The 18,143-nt window shown below is 41.6% G+C and overlaps 3 protein-coding genes across 4 annotated transcripts; all 3 read left to right on the top strand.

The window, feature by feature from the left end:
* Positions 1-604: 604 nt before the first annotated feature.
* Positions 605-3,528, top strand: tomm22 (translocase of outer mitochondrial membrane 22 homolog (yeast)). The gene is made up of 4 exons (XM_053414099.1): positions 605-899; positions 1,487-1,605; positions 2,188-2,305; positions 2,511-3,528. Exons 1-4 carry the CDS (start codon positions 810-812, stop codon positions 2,583-2,585), a joined length of 402 nt encoding a protein of 133 aa, XP_053270074.1. The 5' UTR covers positions 605-809; the 3' UTR covers positions 2,586-3,528.
* A 1,120-nt stretch (positions 3,529-4,648) lies between these two features.
* Positions 4,649-9,464, top strand: dmc1 (DNA meiotic recombinase 1). Its single transcript, XM_053414095.1, has 13 exons — positions 4,649-4,705; positions 5,034-5,078; positions 5,175-5,321; positions 5,425-5,507; positions 6,161-6,213; positions 6,319-6,360; positions 6,468-6,540; positions 7,333-7,424; positions 7,564-7,637; positions 7,850-7,964; positions 8,128-8,188; positions 8,273-8,389; positions 9,228-9,464. Exons 1-13 carry the CDS (start codon positions 4,649-4,651, stop codon positions 9,295-9,297), a joined length of 1,029 nt encoding a protein of 342 aa, XP_053270070.1. The 3' UTR covers positions 9,298-9,464.
* A 100-nt stretch (positions 9,465-9,564) lies between these two features.
* Positions 9,565-17,842, top strand: gspt1 (G1 to S phase transition 1). Of its 2 annotated transcripts, none has more exons than XM_053414094.1 (14): positions 9,565-10,012; positions 10,277-10,321; positions 12,368-12,634; positions 12,726-12,759; positions 13,149-13,226; positions 13,481-13,661; positions 13,898-14,052; positions 14,231-14,371; positions 14,665-14,758; positions 15,502-15,582; positions 15,804-15,977; positions 16,400-16,489; positions 16,609-16,777; positions 17,103-17,842. In XM_053414094.1, the coding sequence occupies exons 1-14, from the start codon at positions 9,811-9,813 to the stop codon at positions 17,153-17,155; spliced, it is 1,764 nt and encodes a 587-aa protein (XP_053270069.1). In that variant the 5' UTR covers positions 9,565-9,810; the 3' UTR covers positions 17,156-17,842. The 2 variants fall into 2 exon arrangements, with proteins under 2 accessions (XP_053270069.1, XP_053270068.1); XM_053414093.1 differs by having other exon boundaries at positions 10,277-10,360.
* The last annotated feature ends 301 nt before the right edge of the window (positions 17,843-18,143 follow it).

The raw sequence follows: 18,143 nt of genomic DNA, 5'->3' as shown, positions 1-18,143 counted from the left end.
GTGACAAGACATTGGGAAATCTTTTCAGGTCAAGCATATCCAAATACAGCATTTAAGCCAGAATTGCTTATTACTGGTGTTACAATGTAATTGTTTAAAAGTAATGCAAGGTAATGTAATGTTCCAATTCTTTATTGATGCAATATTATGGTTTGTCAGTGTTATGACTATATTATTAGTGATCTAACAATGCTTCTATCAATCTATTAATCTATTAATCTATTAATCTATTAATCTATTAATCTATCCATCTATCTATCCATCTATCTATCTATCTATATATAATCAATGGTTCCACAGTGACACGTCAAAATGTCGTCTGTGAAAAATACCTAAACATGTCACACTTTTGGAAGAATGGAACTGTCTCTGTACTTTCGTTAAGCTTAAATGAAATCTTTTCTCAGCAAAATGTTGGATCTATCTTACAATGGATTTTAGGGAGTTAAAATACAGCATTACTAAATCATTACTTTATCACATAAGATACATTGCATTACTTTTACATAAAATTACTACTTCTCAATGACATTTTTACAGGCTGCTATAAGACAGTCTCGACGGCAGAGGGGGCTGTACATTTTTGGGTGAAGTACAAACCGACCCCTGCCCCTGCTTGCGTCACTCCACCCGGACAAGCCTCACGTTTTCCCGACTGTGTGACCTCAGACCGTCGTTGGTGGACCCGATGCACGCCTCTTAGCATTAGCTTAATTGAAAGGCGGCAGCAAGTGATCGGAAGTAAATTACACTAAATCCTACCGTCGCCCCGGCATAAGAGGAAGAGAGGAGCGGAGCCAGGAGGAGACATGCCCACAATCGAAGAGCTGTCCCCAGATGCGGGCCCGGTGTCGATCCGACCCCCCGAGAACGAGATCGACGACGATGAAGATGAAGACGTAAGTGTCTAGTCACTCATTGGTGCTTCAGGACTGTGAATGAGGGTCCAATTGAAAATGCTGTGTCCGATCTGTCCTTGTCTCTGCTAAATTCGGCTAGCTAGCATGGCTGCACCCAGGCTAACTGTCTTAGCTACCTGAAGTGTCTGCTCTGGCTTTGCCCTGTGGTGAGCTCTAAGCACAATCCAAGCAGCGATAAGTCCTCATTCATATAATCTGCAGTTTATTTCTCCATGAGGTTGTTTGTCTCGGTTGTAGACAGAGAATTTCTCACTGTGGTAACATCAGCTTTATCCAACCAGGAGAGAACTAATTCACAAAGTTGATAAAAGCATGTTTTGTTAGTAACTATCTACGAGGCAGTATTTGCTTTAGTTCACTCTTTCAGAAAAATGTAATAGAACTTCAATCACCATTCTACAAATGCACAGGGATTGAAGCACCTACATATTTCCAGTCTCAGTTTAGACCCCTTTGACCAGAGCTTTTAAGTCATTTAATCACCACATACACTTCCTCCAAAGCAGCAGTTCAATTCCCTACTGAAGTCTGTCAATAGTAACATTTCACGTCTGTTTTTTCCTCAGTTTGATGAGACCCTGGTGGAGAGGCTGTGGGGCCTGACGGAGATGTTTCCAGACACGGTGCGTTCAGCTGCCGAGGTGTCGGCCCAGTGCTCCGTCTCACTGGCCAAGCAGTTTTACAGGTTGGTCTCCCAAGTGTTTTTCCTCCCAGTCTATCAGTGCCTGGTGTGTGTGTGTGTGTGTGTGTGTGTGTAGGCTTTCAGACTGGATCATGTGATCAAGAGATTAAATGCAACTTTCAGGAGCGTTTCAGGGGACTTTGGGGTAAAAGTGAGCTGGGGGGCTCTACACAGAACTAAAACGACCTCCCCAGGTAAAAAGAGAAGCATAATCCCAGGGATATCATAATCATAGTATGCATTTTTACATAATAGCCTTCAACATATTATCTAAAGTTTTGAAGCTTTTAATAGAAAGATAGCAACATGGGGCCTTGTTAGGGTCGGACTATTGTGTGTCCGCTACAGAGCTGATCATAGAATTTAAAGGTGTTCTCAGGGGCCCCCTCTCAGCTCAGGACCCCTTTTGGAATTGCCTGCTTGCCTTCCCTGTTCCAACAGCCACTGGTCGTGTCTCTGCATCCTTGATCCCATCTAGTTGACTAAAGTTCAACAGATTTATTTAGCTATGTTAAACCTGAGGGATTGATACTTTTCAGTGAAATGTAATTTCTTGAAGCTAATGGGGTTGTTGATCTGTTTCAGTTTTTCCCGCTCTGCGCTCTGGATGGGCACCACTTCCTTTATGATCCTGGTGTTGCCTGTGGTGTTTGAGACGGAAAGACTACAGCTGGAGCAGCAGCAGTTACAGCAGCAGAGACAGGTGAGTGTTTGTGTGCATACGTGTAAAGCAACAGCTGAGAAAAACGTTGCAGGCATTATAGCGGAACTGCGAATGTACTTCACTAGAAGTTTAATATCTCACTATGACCATGTTAGCGGAACAACCACAAAAACCAAGTATTTTAAAGAGGTTTTGTCATGAAAGTTCACCGCAAATGAAAACCAACAACCTCTTTGCCTTCTAGATCCTTCTAGGACCCAACACTGGGATGTCTGGAGGGATGCCCGGCATGATGCCGCCTGCACCTGGCAAGATGTGAGGTGGGCCAGGAAGGACCAACATAAGCCTGACATCTGCTGCTAGCCACACAGCAGGGTCGTTCACAAGGAGAGACAGAGAGACCATGGAGAAGAGTAAAGAACTGCAGTAAAGTTTTGGATTGGCTAATGGATCGGAGGAGGAGCGGGAGCATGTAAAGCATCTCTGACACTTCTCTCGCTGTCTCTCCTTACTCCAACATCATGCAGAGACTGATTTCCTGAAGCACCGCTTCTATTTTCTTTTTTTTAAATAAACTGTTATTTCAGCATAAATAATGTAAAGGAAGGCAGTTATAGAGGGATAAAATGAGAGGAAAAAAAATCTTGAGGTTACCAATTGTATGTGTCGGTGTCTGCAGTCTGAAGAACATTAATTTACGTTTGTTGGCACTTCTGTCCATTGTCATGTGTTTTCTGCATCCATTTGTATTAGGAGAATAATTTTCAATAACCTGACAGGCAGGTTTGATGAATATTGACAGGTGGAGCAGACCATATTAATTGATAGGAATGTGGTCGGCAGAATGGCCTTTTGACATTTTACATGCTAAGTGATAATCTTTACTATGTGGTCATTCTGACCGTACATATCACATATGTCAAAATGTATCACTTTAAACTACTCAGAGAACTAAGAGTTCTTACATTTCTCTGGTTTTCTGATCAACGATTGAAAAATTGTTCTGTCCCTCTCCAGCACTAGTGTTGAAAAAAATAAATAATATGTCGGCATTTAAAACGGGGGTATGTTTCATTAGTCTGTGGACAAACTTTGATGCTAAATGTCTCAATATTTCCCTTAGAGAGATGTTATGTACTTTTCTCTGTTCCCATTCATATGACAATTTTCATTCTGTAACATACTGTCCTTCAAGAAGCAAACACATGTCTGTTTTGTGTTCAACATGACTGTGGGAATAAAAACACCAAATCAAGTGGAAATCCCTGTCTTCTTCCAGCATCTTGATTGTGCATTGGCTCATAAATGTAGTCCTGCCCAGGCAGAATCATGATTTTTTTTTTTTAATATAAGGCCAGACCTGTAAAGTCAGCAATCACATTTTAGACATTTTGTGATATAATGATTGGGAGATGTGAAAGATTTCTTCTCCACAAAACAAAATGATTTGTAACTAGCAAATATATATATACATTTTTTACACAGCGGAAGATATGTCCTTAACATCCCCTGGTGGTCACCTACATCTGATAGCATCAACTGGTTGTAGGCATTAATTAGTGCAGTAGAGCGTACAAGATATATTCTCTATCTTGTCATATGTTCTAAAATGGGACAGCGTTTAGCCTAAAAGAGGCCTAGCGATAATGATGTCTGAGCTACTGATTGGTACACATAGATGTCATGGAACTATCATAGAAGCCAGTCAGATTTACCTTTAGCCTCAGCGTACCCTCAGGTTCGACCTGAATCGTTGATTACAAGGCCAAAATACTTGATGATGCTAATGTGCACAGCTGAACGTATGTCCCTAACTTTGACTGGTGGCATCTAACACCTCCTACTGGTAGCTAAGAGCTTCAAATATACGAGGGGTATTCTCCACCTTGTCCTATATTCTAAAATGAATGTATTTTTTATCCTGTTATCAATCATTTTTATGGTGTTTTATATGTTCAATTAGAGCCAAAAAGTACGACTTTACGGCCGGGTTTTGAAAGTAACATTTATGTCTCATTCGTTCCTTAATTTCCTGCTGCACATGAATGCGTCTTGAGTAAGAGTTTCCCGCCAGGTGCAACAGGAAAGTAAAGAGCAGCTAAGCTAACCGTTTTACTTCTATTATTACTGTTGTTTGCCAGCTCACATGTTCCAACTAGATATTGTTGAATGTTAATACTTTTAGTATTAACATTTATCGTATTTATTTTGTGAGCTGCTGAAATACAGAAGCCAGGTGCTAACTTTTAAATTAGCTAACTTTCAAAGGTTAGGGAAGGTAAGCTAATACTGCTAATGCTAACTGTTTGAAATATCTCTGCCACAGTTACTCAATCGGGTAAAACACACTTTATCTTTAACCTTTAAGCCACAGTAGTGAACATGAAGTCTGCAGAGGATCAGGTTGTTGACGATGACACCGGTTTCCAGGATGAGGAGGTAAGATGCAGCTAGCTTATTTTTTTAATTAGCTGGTATTCGCTAACTAGCAATGGCCGTCCACAAATAGAAGCTAGAACGGTATTACTAATATGAATAAGTTGCGGTAAGTGTTGATTACGATCTGTCTGAAAAGAGCTGAAATCAGGTCCAGATATCGATTGATTAATTGATTGAGTTTTTAATCAGTCATCAAACAAGTATAATGAATACAGACAATGTGAACAGAGTCGATATCATATATTGACTGAAAAGGCTAAGACAGAAGCAAATGCCATATATAAACCTCGACACTTACCTCATCTTGATTTTGTTTTTCTCTCAACAGGTGACGTTCTTCCAAGACCTTGACGTCCTACAGAAACACGGGATTGTGAGTCGACAGCAGCACCTAAACACACTCATCAGATCCTTTGTCATTTGTCTCAGTCAGCAACTCTCTCTGTCCTTGCCCCTCGTTTGACCACAGAATGTGGCAGACATCAAAAAGCTGAAGTCAGTGGGTATCTGCACTGTGAAGGGGATCCAGATGACGACGCGCAAGGCTCTGTGCAACATCAAGGGCCTGTCGGAGGCAAAAGTGGAAAAAATCAAGGAGGCTGCAGGGAAAATGCTGGTGAGACTGGATTTTCCAGTGTGGATTCTACAACCCGGAAGATAAAGAGATAAATAAAACCTCAACACATTTTATACGTGACAAGATTCTCTTAACACTACAGAGTGTTGGTTTCCAGACGGCCTTTGAGTACAGTGCCAAGAGGAAGCAGGTGTTCAACATCACGACTGGGAGCCAGGAGTTTGAGTTAAGAGTTTCTCCTATTAGACTGTAGGATTTACACTAACAAATTGTATATCATGCCTTCACAAATAATATACCATTCGGGTTGGTGTGGCTCTGGAGATAGAGAGTGTGGACCAATTCCCGTAATTTTGCTGGTGTGAGCTCCAGTCTGCATTCCTAAGTTTCCTTGGACAAGATATTGAACCCAAAACGTCCCCTGAAAGTTGTGCCAACATTGTGTGAATACCATCTGGTAGAAAAAGCACTGCATATGGTAGCGCTGTATAAATGGGTGAATGGGACTTATACTCTAAAGGGCTGTGAGTGGTCGATAAGACTTTAAAAATGTCTCATTTGTGTCCCAGGGGCTGCATTATAGTACACTGATAACGTGGCCTTTCTCTAGCAACGGGACATCAGTGCTAAGTTTGTTAATCTACATTACTAGTTATATTCCAGTTTCTTAGAGTGACACAAAATATTGTCACATTATAGATATTAAAGTGCAAATTATTTGACTTAAGCAGAAGCACAGACACAATGTTTTGGGAATTTTTGTTTTACTGTATAAGATACTCTTGACAGTGTGATATAAAATTAAAAGCTAGTTTCTCCTTTTTTAAATCTTTAAAAAGAAACTGAATCAAATCTAAATATATCTGTTCTCTTTGCAGTAAGCTTCTTGGTGGAGGTATAGAGAGCATGGCTCTCACAGAGGCTTTTGGAGGTGAGGAGATTAATTTGTTACTGTTGAATATACTGTGTATAATTATAATTATCCCTCACTTTGCAGCATTTGGCTCAAAACGCTTAACATAATTTCATCATACAGAGTTCCGCACAGGGAAAACCCAGCTGTCTCACACACTTTGTGGTGCGTAATGATCTCTTTTTAAAATGTCTGCTCCCAAGTGCATAATTACACAACACTGTACAAATTATAAAAATTCATAAAACAGAATCTGTGGTGTGTTTCTCCAGTCACTGCTCAGCTGCCAGGCGAGGATTCCTACTCAGGCGGGAAAGTCATCTTCATCGACACAGAGCACACCTTGTATCCTCACAAAAATGAAGCAGTTGACCGCTGCAAATGCCTCAGACTCACACTAGACCACAAACTCAGCTTCAAACAACAAACAAAACAGGAGCCAGATTATCCACTAACTTAAAGGGGTCTATGTCTCCCCTCCATCTTCTCCCTCTTTTTGACAACAGCATCATCCAACCCATCCAGGTTTACTGCTCCACCTGTTTATTACATATGCTCTCTGTCACAAATCAGACAAAACTTACACCTATAACCCATACTGCTGCCAAAAGAGTAGGTCTTCCCTCACACAACTTCTCTGAACTCAATTCTAAGGCCATTACTCTCATTGCAAACCTAAATAGTACATGACCTTAACATAAAGCCATCAGGACACAGGAACAGGTCGACAAGATGCAACAGAGCAAACTTTGGCAGAAGTTAAGTAGCCATAGCAGCACTTCACAAAACTTCCTGCCACTAACCGAGCTCTTAACCATCAGTCAACGTTTCATGTCAAGTGTTATAAGTGTCTAATAAAACCGTTGTTGGTTTCATGGGAAGTGGTTTGTGGATGTGCAGTTCTGTGAAACTGAATTTCCACTGATACTAACAAAGGTACTGAGAAACCATACCACACTTTGCAATTATTGTGGATGATGGTTTATTTTCAAATTTACTGAATCTCAGAAAAAAACATACAATTACATATGAAAATGTTTTTTATTTCTTGAATATATATTTCTTTAGTGCGTGTAACAATGTAACCATGCTTTCACTTATGGACATTGTCCTTGACTTGCACTTGTGTGGTTTCAGTCGTCCAGACAGACTGAAAGACATCGCCGACAGGTTTAACGTGGACCACGATGCTGTGCTGGACAATGTGCTTTATGCTCGAGCCTACACAAGTGCGAACATACAGTACACAACATTTACACCACATCTGTGGTGTGCAAAAGCAGTTTCTGTTGAACTATCTCCTGGTGAGGTTGTAATATTTTGCTGCGTCACTCGTTTTTGTGTCAAGTTTTTGAGTTCTCTCCTCAGGTGAACACCAGATGGAGTTGTTGGACTTTGTTGCAGCCAAGTTCCACGAGGAGGGAGGATTGTTTAAACTGTTGGTGAGTAAACTGTAAAGAATGTTGTCACATATTCGTCATTCCTTTGGTTTTACTCACTGCAGTGGTTGGAGATTCAGAATAAACTTTGTTGTTTCGTTTTCAAGGGAATGTGGGAAAGTGTTAAAGATCAGGCAGATCAGATTCTAAAAGTAGAATTCCTTCCTGACTTCCAGCCTGTAAGTCTCCTTTTTTCTTTTTCTCCTTGATGCCAGATCATCGACTCCATTATGGCTCTGTTCAGAGTAGATTTCTCTGGTCGAGGAGAACTGGCTGAGCGGCAGCAGAAACTAGCGCAGATGCTCTCCAGGCTGCAGAAAATCTCTGAAGGTGTGAGAGAGTGCTCTTGACATGTCACAACCACAACCACTTAACTACATACAGATTCAAATATGAATATAGTATAAAAGTCATGCCACTTATAGTAATGATAAATTTAGGATTCTAACCACGCATGAATAATTTTAAGGGCTTTCCTATATGTTTACCTTAGAGTACAATGTAGCTGTGTTCCTCACCAACCAAATGACAGCTGATCCTGGAGCAGGAATGACGTAAGACATGGCAAATTAACTCATTCTACTCTAAATTGTTTTGAACAAATTGTTGACAACATTTTAAATTCTTCCCTTTTTAAGGTTTCAAGCTGATCCCAAGAAGCCAATCGGTGGACACATCCTGGCCCACGCCTCCACCACGCGGATCAGCTTGAGAAAGGGACGCGGAGAGATGAGGATTGCCAAAATATTTGACAGGTAGTTAACAGATTTAGTGGAATTCTTATTGTGTGAAAAAATATTATAATGTATTGTTGTTTTTTCTCAATTTAGGACAGGGTGTTGTGGCATTTCAATTGATGTAACTTCTAATATTGATAATATTTTCAGTATATTTGTTATAACTAATTTTAATTCAGCGAATCGTAGTATTAGATATTTTCCAAATTGTTCTCTCTTAATAGAAGATTAGTAATGGCAGGTGCTGTGAAACAGATCTGAGGTCAAAACATGGTCTTCTGCCTATCGGATGTTTTTCCAAATTGTTCAGCAGATGTCCTGAAAGTGTATCTACCATGGTCTGACATTGTTTTTGTGGGTCCTATTGTGGGTTATTTTGGCCAATATCCTTCCACCAAGTTTTGTGGAAATCCTTTCAGTGCTTCGTGCGTAATCCTGCCAACAAACAGACTAACAAACAGGGGTGAAAACAAAATCTCCTTGGTGGAGGAATAAATAGTAGTAGTTTGTCAAGTAGATGCAGGCTCTGCTCTTTGCTAATTAATTACGCTGTGGCTGCAGACATTTTTAGCTGATGCCCATAATTTCAAAATACCATATTTCCACCATTTAATAGTCCTAAACTAATATTTCAAACCTCTTCAACAACATATCTGCACATGTAGAAATAAGATTAGATAATAAACCCCACTTTGGTGAGATAATGGGATGTATTGCAGAACATGTTTTTTATAGACACTGTAAAATTTCCAAAGATCGAAAACAAGCAAAGAAATCCCAAAATGTTCTATAATTTGATCAATGAAAACCTTTGAGTCTGAATTGAACTCTTCCTCTCTCCTGTGATTTGCTGCAGTCCTGACATGCCTGAGAACGAGGCCACGTTTGCCATCACCGCTGGAGGAGTCGCTGATGCCAAAGAGTGACAGGAGGAGATGCAGGTCTCAGCCCAGTTCCAGTTCCAACCATTTTAATGTCATGTTTTTGTAATGAATTTATTTATTTATTGAGTTATAAAACAAACTTTCACTGTAAACTTTGCATGTCATTTATTGTATTTATAGCGTTTGCTTTTCAGAGGTGTTGACATAAAGGAACGAATGAAACCCACAGTGTGTTATGTATTTTGTAATAGTGTTTACTAGCAAACAAACAGACCACGTGAGGAGGTGAACCTGACTGTAGGCTCCAGTCAGCAGGAGTCCGCTGCTGGCCTCTAGCGGTGTCGGCAGGACTCTTCAGCGGCTGGTCACCACTTCACGTCGGGCTACAGGATCCATATGCTCTCTGGTGCGTGGCTTCATAAAGCAATGGGGACTTCTCAAAACGGTTCACTAAGAGTCTGAAACACACCGGCAACTACACGCGTTCCAACCGAGTCAGAGACACCACCCGCCTGTGTCACTGACGGGGAGCTGTCAACTCCGGAGAAAGGAGCCATGGACCCGAGAGACACAGCCCCGGATTCGTGGGAGCTGGAGGAGGATGCCGAGGCCCCGGCTGCTGCCGCGGCGGCGGAGCTCCCGGGCGCCCTAGCCGCCCTCAATGTCAACGCCAGGCCGTTCGTCCCCAACGTGAACGCCGCGGTGTTCGTGCCGACCTTCCTCCATAGCGGCGGCGCGGAATTGCCAGTCGCAGACGGTAAGTGGACGCCAGCCCGAAGTTAGCTTAACTCGCTAGCTCGCGTGCTAACCAGGCTAAGTTAGCCTTCCTGTCTGCCAGCGGCTCAGGAATCACACGTCCACCAACTCATCAACAAGTCGGCTCCGGTGTCAGCCGCGTGTTACATCGCGCAGTAGCTGGCGGATACGACAGGGAACGTCACAGCAAAGTGTCAGACGTGTCCAACCATGTCTTATAAATATTTATGAAAGTTTTGACACGCTTTGTCCTCTCTCCTCTAAGGTGCCCCTGATCCAGCGGCCGGCATGGACGTGGCGGAGACAGCCGGTACGCATCCACACTTTGCCCCAGGCTCTGCGTGTTCAGGTTATTAAAGCGCAGATCAGGCCGGTTCTTTTTACCACATCACCGTGTTTGGTAACAGACTCAGATCTGTACATTTCACTGCAGCCACGACGCAGTCTGGGAAAGCTTTGACTCTCACATTTAATTCTCTCGAACGCAGTATAAATCACTGGAGCACATTCCGACAGCTTCATGACACTGGTCCACCCATGTGCACGGGCCCACTTTTCAATATGATGCAACCCCCAGTGGTCCGTCACCAAAATAGACACCTCGTTGGCACATACTGTCAAGTGCTGCGTGTCCAAGGCACTGACCTGGATGTCCGAGCAATGTGAATGTCAGTTTCTGCTGACTAGATTCAAATTTTGCTGAGTCAGGCTCATTTAAATGCCTGCCCCACCAGTCTGAGCATATCCACTCCAGTTAAGATAACTGGTTGTTTGTTTAAAGCAGAGATTGATCACTTACTGTAGCTGTAGCATAGAGAGACGCACAATGACAAACAAAATTAACATATGCATATATTAGTACTGGGGACTGAGTCTGACAGACAGTGTGTGTGTGGTTTAGAGAAATCTCCCCTGCAGATGTATTCACCTTTATGTTCTAATTCTCCCATCTCTCCAAAATAATAATAACATGACGATGAGGCTGTTGACAAAGTCGGGGCACAAATGGCCTTCTGAGTTGCCAGTAGCAATCTCTCACCGGCTGATTATAAACAACGAGGCATGGGAAGAAAATGGGCTTTGTGCGCGACTGCTGGGCTGTATCATTTCTTAGTTACGGAAATTGGATGCTTATTTTGGTGTTACCACAGGAACCTGCTTCTTCTGCCGGCCTCAGCAGTTTACTCATGTTACAGGGTTTTGTTTGTTTGTTATATATAGATGTATTTGTCTGCTCAGCAAAACATTGTGGACAAGAAGAAATGACGATTAGACAATATACAGTGAAGCGGTGTTACTCTTATTCGATTATTTGTGACGGAAATTAGATTTTATAAACATATGCTTTAGTATAAAACATATTGCCCATGCAGGTTAAAGTTACAGCTGCTGTAGAAGTTGATGCATCTGGAAATAAAATACCTCATTATGTTTGCAGCCAGGTAAAAGCACAATCAACAGTTGAGCTTGGGGGCTGGAAACCAAACAGGGACGGGCATCTGATGTGACATTACAGTTATTTCATTTAAAGTGTCAAATTCTAAATGTCAGTGTTTAGTTTTGTTGAGCCTAATTAGTAATTTTACCGCAGGTTCCTTATAATTAGAGATATTCTGATACCAGTATTGGAAGTGCCTCCAATGCTGCCAAAAACGAGTATTGTAATTATGCAAATCTATGTACCGATCTCAAGTATATCAGGTTCAACCAGATAACACTGCAGTTTTCAGTCCAGCCAAGTCTCATGCTCACTGAATTATCAACAAGTCGGCTCCAGTTGTAGTCGTGCAGTAGGTGCTGTAGTGTATCATTAACCAGAGCGAGATAAAATGTCAGCAATTTGATGACATTTCATTCTGGCAAGTCCCACAGCGACATGCAAGACTTCAGTTTTGAGGGTTGGCACCAGTGTTGCTAGTTACAACACTATTAATCTCCTGAAGCATTTGAAGAACCATAACATGGATGTTAGGTAGTGGCATAGAGCTTTTTAAAACACGTTAAAGAAGTTGTTGTTTTTAAAAATCCACTGGTATCAGATCAGTATTCAAAGTCCAGGTTCCACTATCAGTCTTTCGTGGGTGAATGGTAATCGGAACATCTCTCACAGTCATCAAGATAAAATTATAATGGAACAAAGGGACATATCTATGTCGACATAAACCTAAATCTCGGTGCTTGAACAAAGTCCTGGAACTCAAATCAGTCAACAGCCACTCATGGTCTGTGTGCAGGTTTTCAGTCCAGCTAAAATGTATATTACGGTCCTCCTCCTCTCTCCAAGCTGCGAGTTGTCTTTTGGCATCCTGACATCAGAGAGAAAATCTGTTTTTTAAGGTGTACTCCATGTGTTCAGTTCCAGCTCCGGTGGAGAATGGAGGCACGGAGGCAGACATGACCACGGAGGAAGAGACGTGGGAGCAGAAGGAGGAGCCAGGAGGAGGTGGCGGAGGATCGGACGACCTGGGGACAGGAGGAGAGTGCGAGGAAGGCGCCGCGGGGAAAGAGGACGAGGAGATGATGGAGGAGGAAGAGGAGGAGATACCAGTACCCAAAATGGCTCCGGCACCGCCGGACGCCCCAAAGAAAGAACACGTTAATGTGGTCTTTATCGGTCACGTAGGTAGGTCTCACGTTTATCTATCTTATCTTATCTGAGGAAGATTAGAGAATGTTTGTTCATCATAAAATATTTCTTTTTTTCTGTGTGTCAGATGCCGGCAAATCAACTATTGGAGGACAGATAATGTGAGTAATCACATTTTCAGTTACATTTCCATTATCTAAGGGCAGTGTTAAGTACTTAAATCTCCTTTCAATGATGTTAAATTAGCCCGATGTGCTTAAATTGAACTGCCTTCAGACACATAAGGTTTAAAACAACAATTGCAACAAGTTATTTTATCTGTTCCACTTTTTTAAAGATCATTTTCCAAGGATTTTCAGATTAACTGATCAAAACTCTACAGTTAATAGTTAATGATGAACATCCCAAGTATATATATATGTTCCCTCTGGCTCAAAACTTCTTTTCAGCTGAGACTTCAGTTTCACAGTGCCCCAATAATGACTTCTAGATCAAATAAATATGGCATCGCTTGTATGAAGTTTCCATTGTTGTGTGTCCTCCTTGTCAGGTACTTAACTGGAATGGTGGAGAAGCGAACCCTCGAAAAATATGAAAGAGAAGCGAAAGAGAAGAACAGGGAGACATGGTGAGCAACATGACTAAGTTTTACATTATCCTGCTTATATTTATGTTGAATATGTGTAAATAAATGCTAATACAAATACTTAAAATATGTTCAGGAGCTCAGAATTTGACCTGCCATATTTTATTTTGTGTTTTTTGAAGCCATTCTGAATCTTATCCCTTTGAAATGAGATGACAATCATTCAATCAAACATGGAAAAGAAACATTATGGTACAGTTTTGTGAAACATAATAAATTGACATTGGTTGCTACAGGTACCTGTCGTGGGCTCTGGACACAAACCAGGAGGAGAGAGACAAAGGAAAGACGGTGGAAGTTGGCAGAGCTTATTTTGAGACTGAGAAAAAACATTTCACCATCCTCGATGCCCCAGGACACAAAAGCTTTGTCCCCAACATGATCGGTGGAGCGTCGCAAGCTGACCTGGCAGTCCTGGTGAGATGGACTCAATGCTAACTATCCCTAAACCTCACACACAGAAATCACCTGGTCTACATCGCCCATTAAGATTCTTGTGAAGTTAGAAATTGTGTGTATACAATGTGTATTTGTAAAAGAAAGAAAGCCATGTTTGGCTAGTTTGCATGAAGAAGATTTTAAGAAGGTGATATTTTTTCTAAATGTTTGTTACTAAATCATGGAACTGCCTCTGCCTCATTGGTTTGCACCAGGTGATTTCTGCGAGGAAGGGGGAGTTTGAGACCGGCTTTGAGAAAGGAGGACAGACCCGGGAACACGCCATGCTGGCTAAAACAGCAGGAGTCAAGCATCTCATTGTCCTGGTTAACAAGATGGATGACCCCACTGTCCACTGGAGCCTGGAAAGGTGAGCAGGGTCTGGGTGAAAATAGATTTGCGTTTGACCCTCAGTGTCAGTTCTGCAATAAACATAGAACATATTTTGTTGACACAAAAATAGTAAAGTTACATATAATGGCAGATCGCATACAAGTTACATTGTATAATTTATTGAATTATTGAACATTTTTGTGAACTTCTCACAGGTATGAGGAGTGTAAGGAGAAGCTGGTGCCATTTCTGAAGAAGGTGGGCTTCAACCCCAAGAAGGACATCCACTTTATGCCTTGTTCAGGACTCACAGGTTCCAACCTCAAGGACCCTGTACCCGAATGCACCTGGTACACGTAAGTCATCCCTGTGAATGCTTTTCAATGGTGGTACAGTATGTTGTATAGGTCGCTTGACCAACCTTGGATGCTGTGTTCTATATACAGTAAATCACCTCAGCTTTTTGTCTGACAAAGAAACTTAGTGTCATAGAGTCATGTCTTAGATAACAGTCTTCTGTGTAATTAATAAAGAACACAGAAGTTAGCCAGGAAAAAGCAGAGGACACAGTACCGTGGAGATAAATCATGATAAAATGAATAGACATCAGACATCTGAAGTAAAGGTTTTTTGTCTTTTTCTTTACCAGGGGTTTGCCATTTATTTCCCACCTGGACAGTTTGCCAAATTTCACCAGATCCACTGATACAGCAGTCAGACTACCAATCGTTGACAAGTACAAGGTGAGCAGCAGGAAGGGTCGATCGTCCTTTTTTTTTTTTTTTTTTTATCAAGTTAGAAAAAGGACAAACCTGTGAGAGCTCGTCTTCGCCGCAATGTCCTCATCAGATAAGTGGGCGTGTAATGTATTCAGGTTTTTCTCCAATTTGCCCAAAAATGTCCTTACTCCTTCTACAGTTTGTCATTTTCTTTCGGCTTTAGAAACAATTTCTGTCACACACACACACACACACACACACACACACAAACACCCACAAGAGCTCTGCAGTCATTCCTCTTTAAGAAAATCCAGCGTCTTGGCATTTGTCTCTGTGTAGATGCTGGAGCCATTAAACACATTCTGTAAGTGGATCAGGTTATTTTGGCTGTGACATTTGTCCCGACATTAATCACTGACTCTTTACTTTCTTCATATATAATCTTTTCTCCTCACCATCTTGTCTTTTTCTTGTTTAGATACTCCTCTCTTGTTGTCTTTGCCTAAGAGCCTTATGTAGCAGATACATGACTAAGAATACTCAACTTCCAGCAGGGCTACAGAAATGAGAATAAGATGACCCAATTACTTACTCTGGTTTTGAAATTATAAGTGTCAGCTACGATCACTAAATGCTAATTTATGATGCCTTTACGTACGGAAAGAGATAACGTCCATTTCAAACAACCTCACTGCCACTGACCTCAGACTTCCACAAGTGAAGGTGATTTGGATTGCTTTTATTTATCAGTGTGTGTGTATTTGCAGGATATGGGCACGGTCATCCTTGGGAAGCTGGAGTCTGGAACCATCAGCAAAGCCCAGCAGCTGGTCATGATGCCAAACAGGGTGAGATCTCCTCTCTGTGACTTTAGTCGGTCTTCACACCGGACAAATAAAGAGATCACTTAAACGATTAACCTAATTCATCCATTCAAGGTGATACAGCCTAGAGAAGATCTGTCCACCTAAAGGATTCTGCTCCATTTCTAACACCAGCCACGTACACTGCTCCAGTACGGCAATGATGTCTTCATCGCAAACACTAATACCCTTTTGTGTGTGTGCAGCATACAGTGGAGGTACTGAGCCTGCTAAGCGATGATGTGGAGACGGACGATGCAACTCCAGGGGAGAATCTGAAGTTGCGGCTGAAAGGCATCGAGGAGGAAGAAATCCTGCCTGGGTTTATTCTCTGCAGCCCCGACAACCTCTGCCACTCCGGTCGCACCTTTGATGCACAGGTAGAAAAAAACGACGACCAAAGTCTCTGCACGCTACAGCTCTCATCGTACATCTGATTTTAATGGTCATCAGTCGTCAGTTAGGATTTCAATTATGATTCAAGACTTTATTTATCAAATCAAAGGACGAGGCTGCAACCAGGGACACATGCATGATTAGTTCTCCTTTGTGCAATATAATGCCAACAGATGAACTAAACATTCTCCTGTATTTAATCTAATCCACCTCACTGCATGTTAGCATAGCAACAGATACAAACAGTGACCACATTTACTGGCATGTAGTACTTTGAGGGTTTTAGTTTTAGACCTCCTTTCACAATATGTCCTGTAATGTCACTGTTAGATAATTTTTTACTGATTTGTGATCTCTGATTAAAAAAATATTTCTGTATGTTTCTGATTCACTCCTTTCTTTTCAGATCGTCATCATTGAACACAAATCAATTATTTGTCCCGGTTACAATGCAGTCCTTCACATCCACACCTGCATTGAAGAAATTCAAATCACAGTAAGTTGCTGATCTCTTTTCTAAGCTGTGGCCGCAGCTTTTATTTGTCATTTTTAGTGTCGCCGTGCACCTTTGACCTGACAGGACTGTGGTTTTAACTCGTTAAATCCTGACTACAGGCCTTAATCTGCATGGTGGACAAGAAAAGTGGAGAGAAAAGCAAAACACGACCACGCTTCGTAAAGCAGGACCAGGTCTGTATCGCAAGGCTCCGGGCAGCAGGGGTCATCTGCTTAGAAACCTTCAAAGACTTCCCTCAAATGGGACGATTCACGCTGCGAGATGAAGGTAAGGACACTGTGGGTGGGTAGAAAAAGCTGCTCTCAGGCCTGCGCTGAAGTCCAGAGGTTTTCCTGAAATGTTATGGAGGAAGCTGAGAGCCCACAGTCAGTTACTTCCTTCCAGCCCCCTTCATATGTGAAAGGCAGATTTCAGGAAAATGTCTGTAACCAGATTTCAGGACTTTTTCCAAAGTTCATGTCTGAAAGCAGCTTAAAACATGCATGTTACAGCAGAGACACTTATTGATACTCACCTATTTTTACAAAGTTCTGAAAAACAAAATGCACATAAGACTTGTATCTCAGTGTTCATTCACATTCTCATCCTCCAGGCAAAACCATCGCCATCGGCAAAGTGCTGAAACTTGTGCCAGAAAAGGACTAAATGCAACGATGGAGCCAATACAGCCTGCATGGAGTTCTTCCACTCGTTACCAGAGGAGAAACGCTGCTAGAGCCACCCAAAACAGCCACTCTCTCTTTACACACAACTATGCTGAAGAGAAGGACAAGGAGCAAAGGAGGAGAATAAAATGTTTTGTCTAATAAAGGAAACAGGACTGAATCAGTTTTTATGATGATGAACAATATGAAACGAGAGACCAAGTCCAGTGTGTCAGCTTTCTCATATTGAGAGCTCAGCTATGCCACTAATGTAGCTACACGTCCCCCTTCTGTACTGCCATGGCTAACCGTGCTGTCGGCTGGCCACGCCATTTGTTTTGAGAATGGAGATTGATGCAGTGTTAATGGGTTTGGGGAAGAAAACAGTCATAAGCTACAGAATGATTTCATATTGTGGAAAAGAGCAGAGTTAGCCTGTAATTCTAATTTGCAAAGTCCATCACCCTTTTTAAAGGAGTGGGATGAAGAATCTGATGGAGGTTTTATTTGGTTTAAGGATTGCTGTACCGAAATGTCTTAGTTTGGTCTCTCAACATGTGATGGTTAAATTATGGATGAGTTCACGCACACAACTCTGATGAACCAAGGATAAAAACACTCATACAAACAGACACACACAGCTGTTACATAACATGAACCGGAAATAAAGATCAACCTGCAATGGAAAGGTGTATTTTTTGGTTTTTATCCTGACATTTTATTGTGAAAAGTAGTAACCCTTAAGGAATGTCAATATACAAACAGCTCTTCTGATTTCTTTACATTGATGTTGAATTTATTTCAACCACCAATTATTCAAGATAATAATTCATTCATTTATTAAAGAGCACTAACGGATCAAGTTTTCAACAGGAGGCAACATTTCTACCAAGGATGTTCACTACAGTTGTCTTTAACTATATTAGTAGTGCCATGTACAAACAAGGCAGATGTGTGCTCCCAGAAAAAGTTCAAGCAGAAGATATAAC

The sequence above is a fragment of the Pleuronectes platessa genome, chromosome 21 (genome assembly GCF_947347685.1).
Source record: "Pleuronectes platessa chromosome 21, fPlePla1.1, whole genome shotgun sequence".
NCBI classification, from domain to species: domain Eukaryota; kingdom Metazoa; phylum Chordata; class Actinopteri; order Pleuronectiformes; family Pleuronectidae; genus Pleuronectes; species Pleuronectes platessa.
The sequence above is the reverse complement of the archived record's forward strand: the minus strand, read 5'-3'. Positions and strand labels throughout refer to the sequence as shown.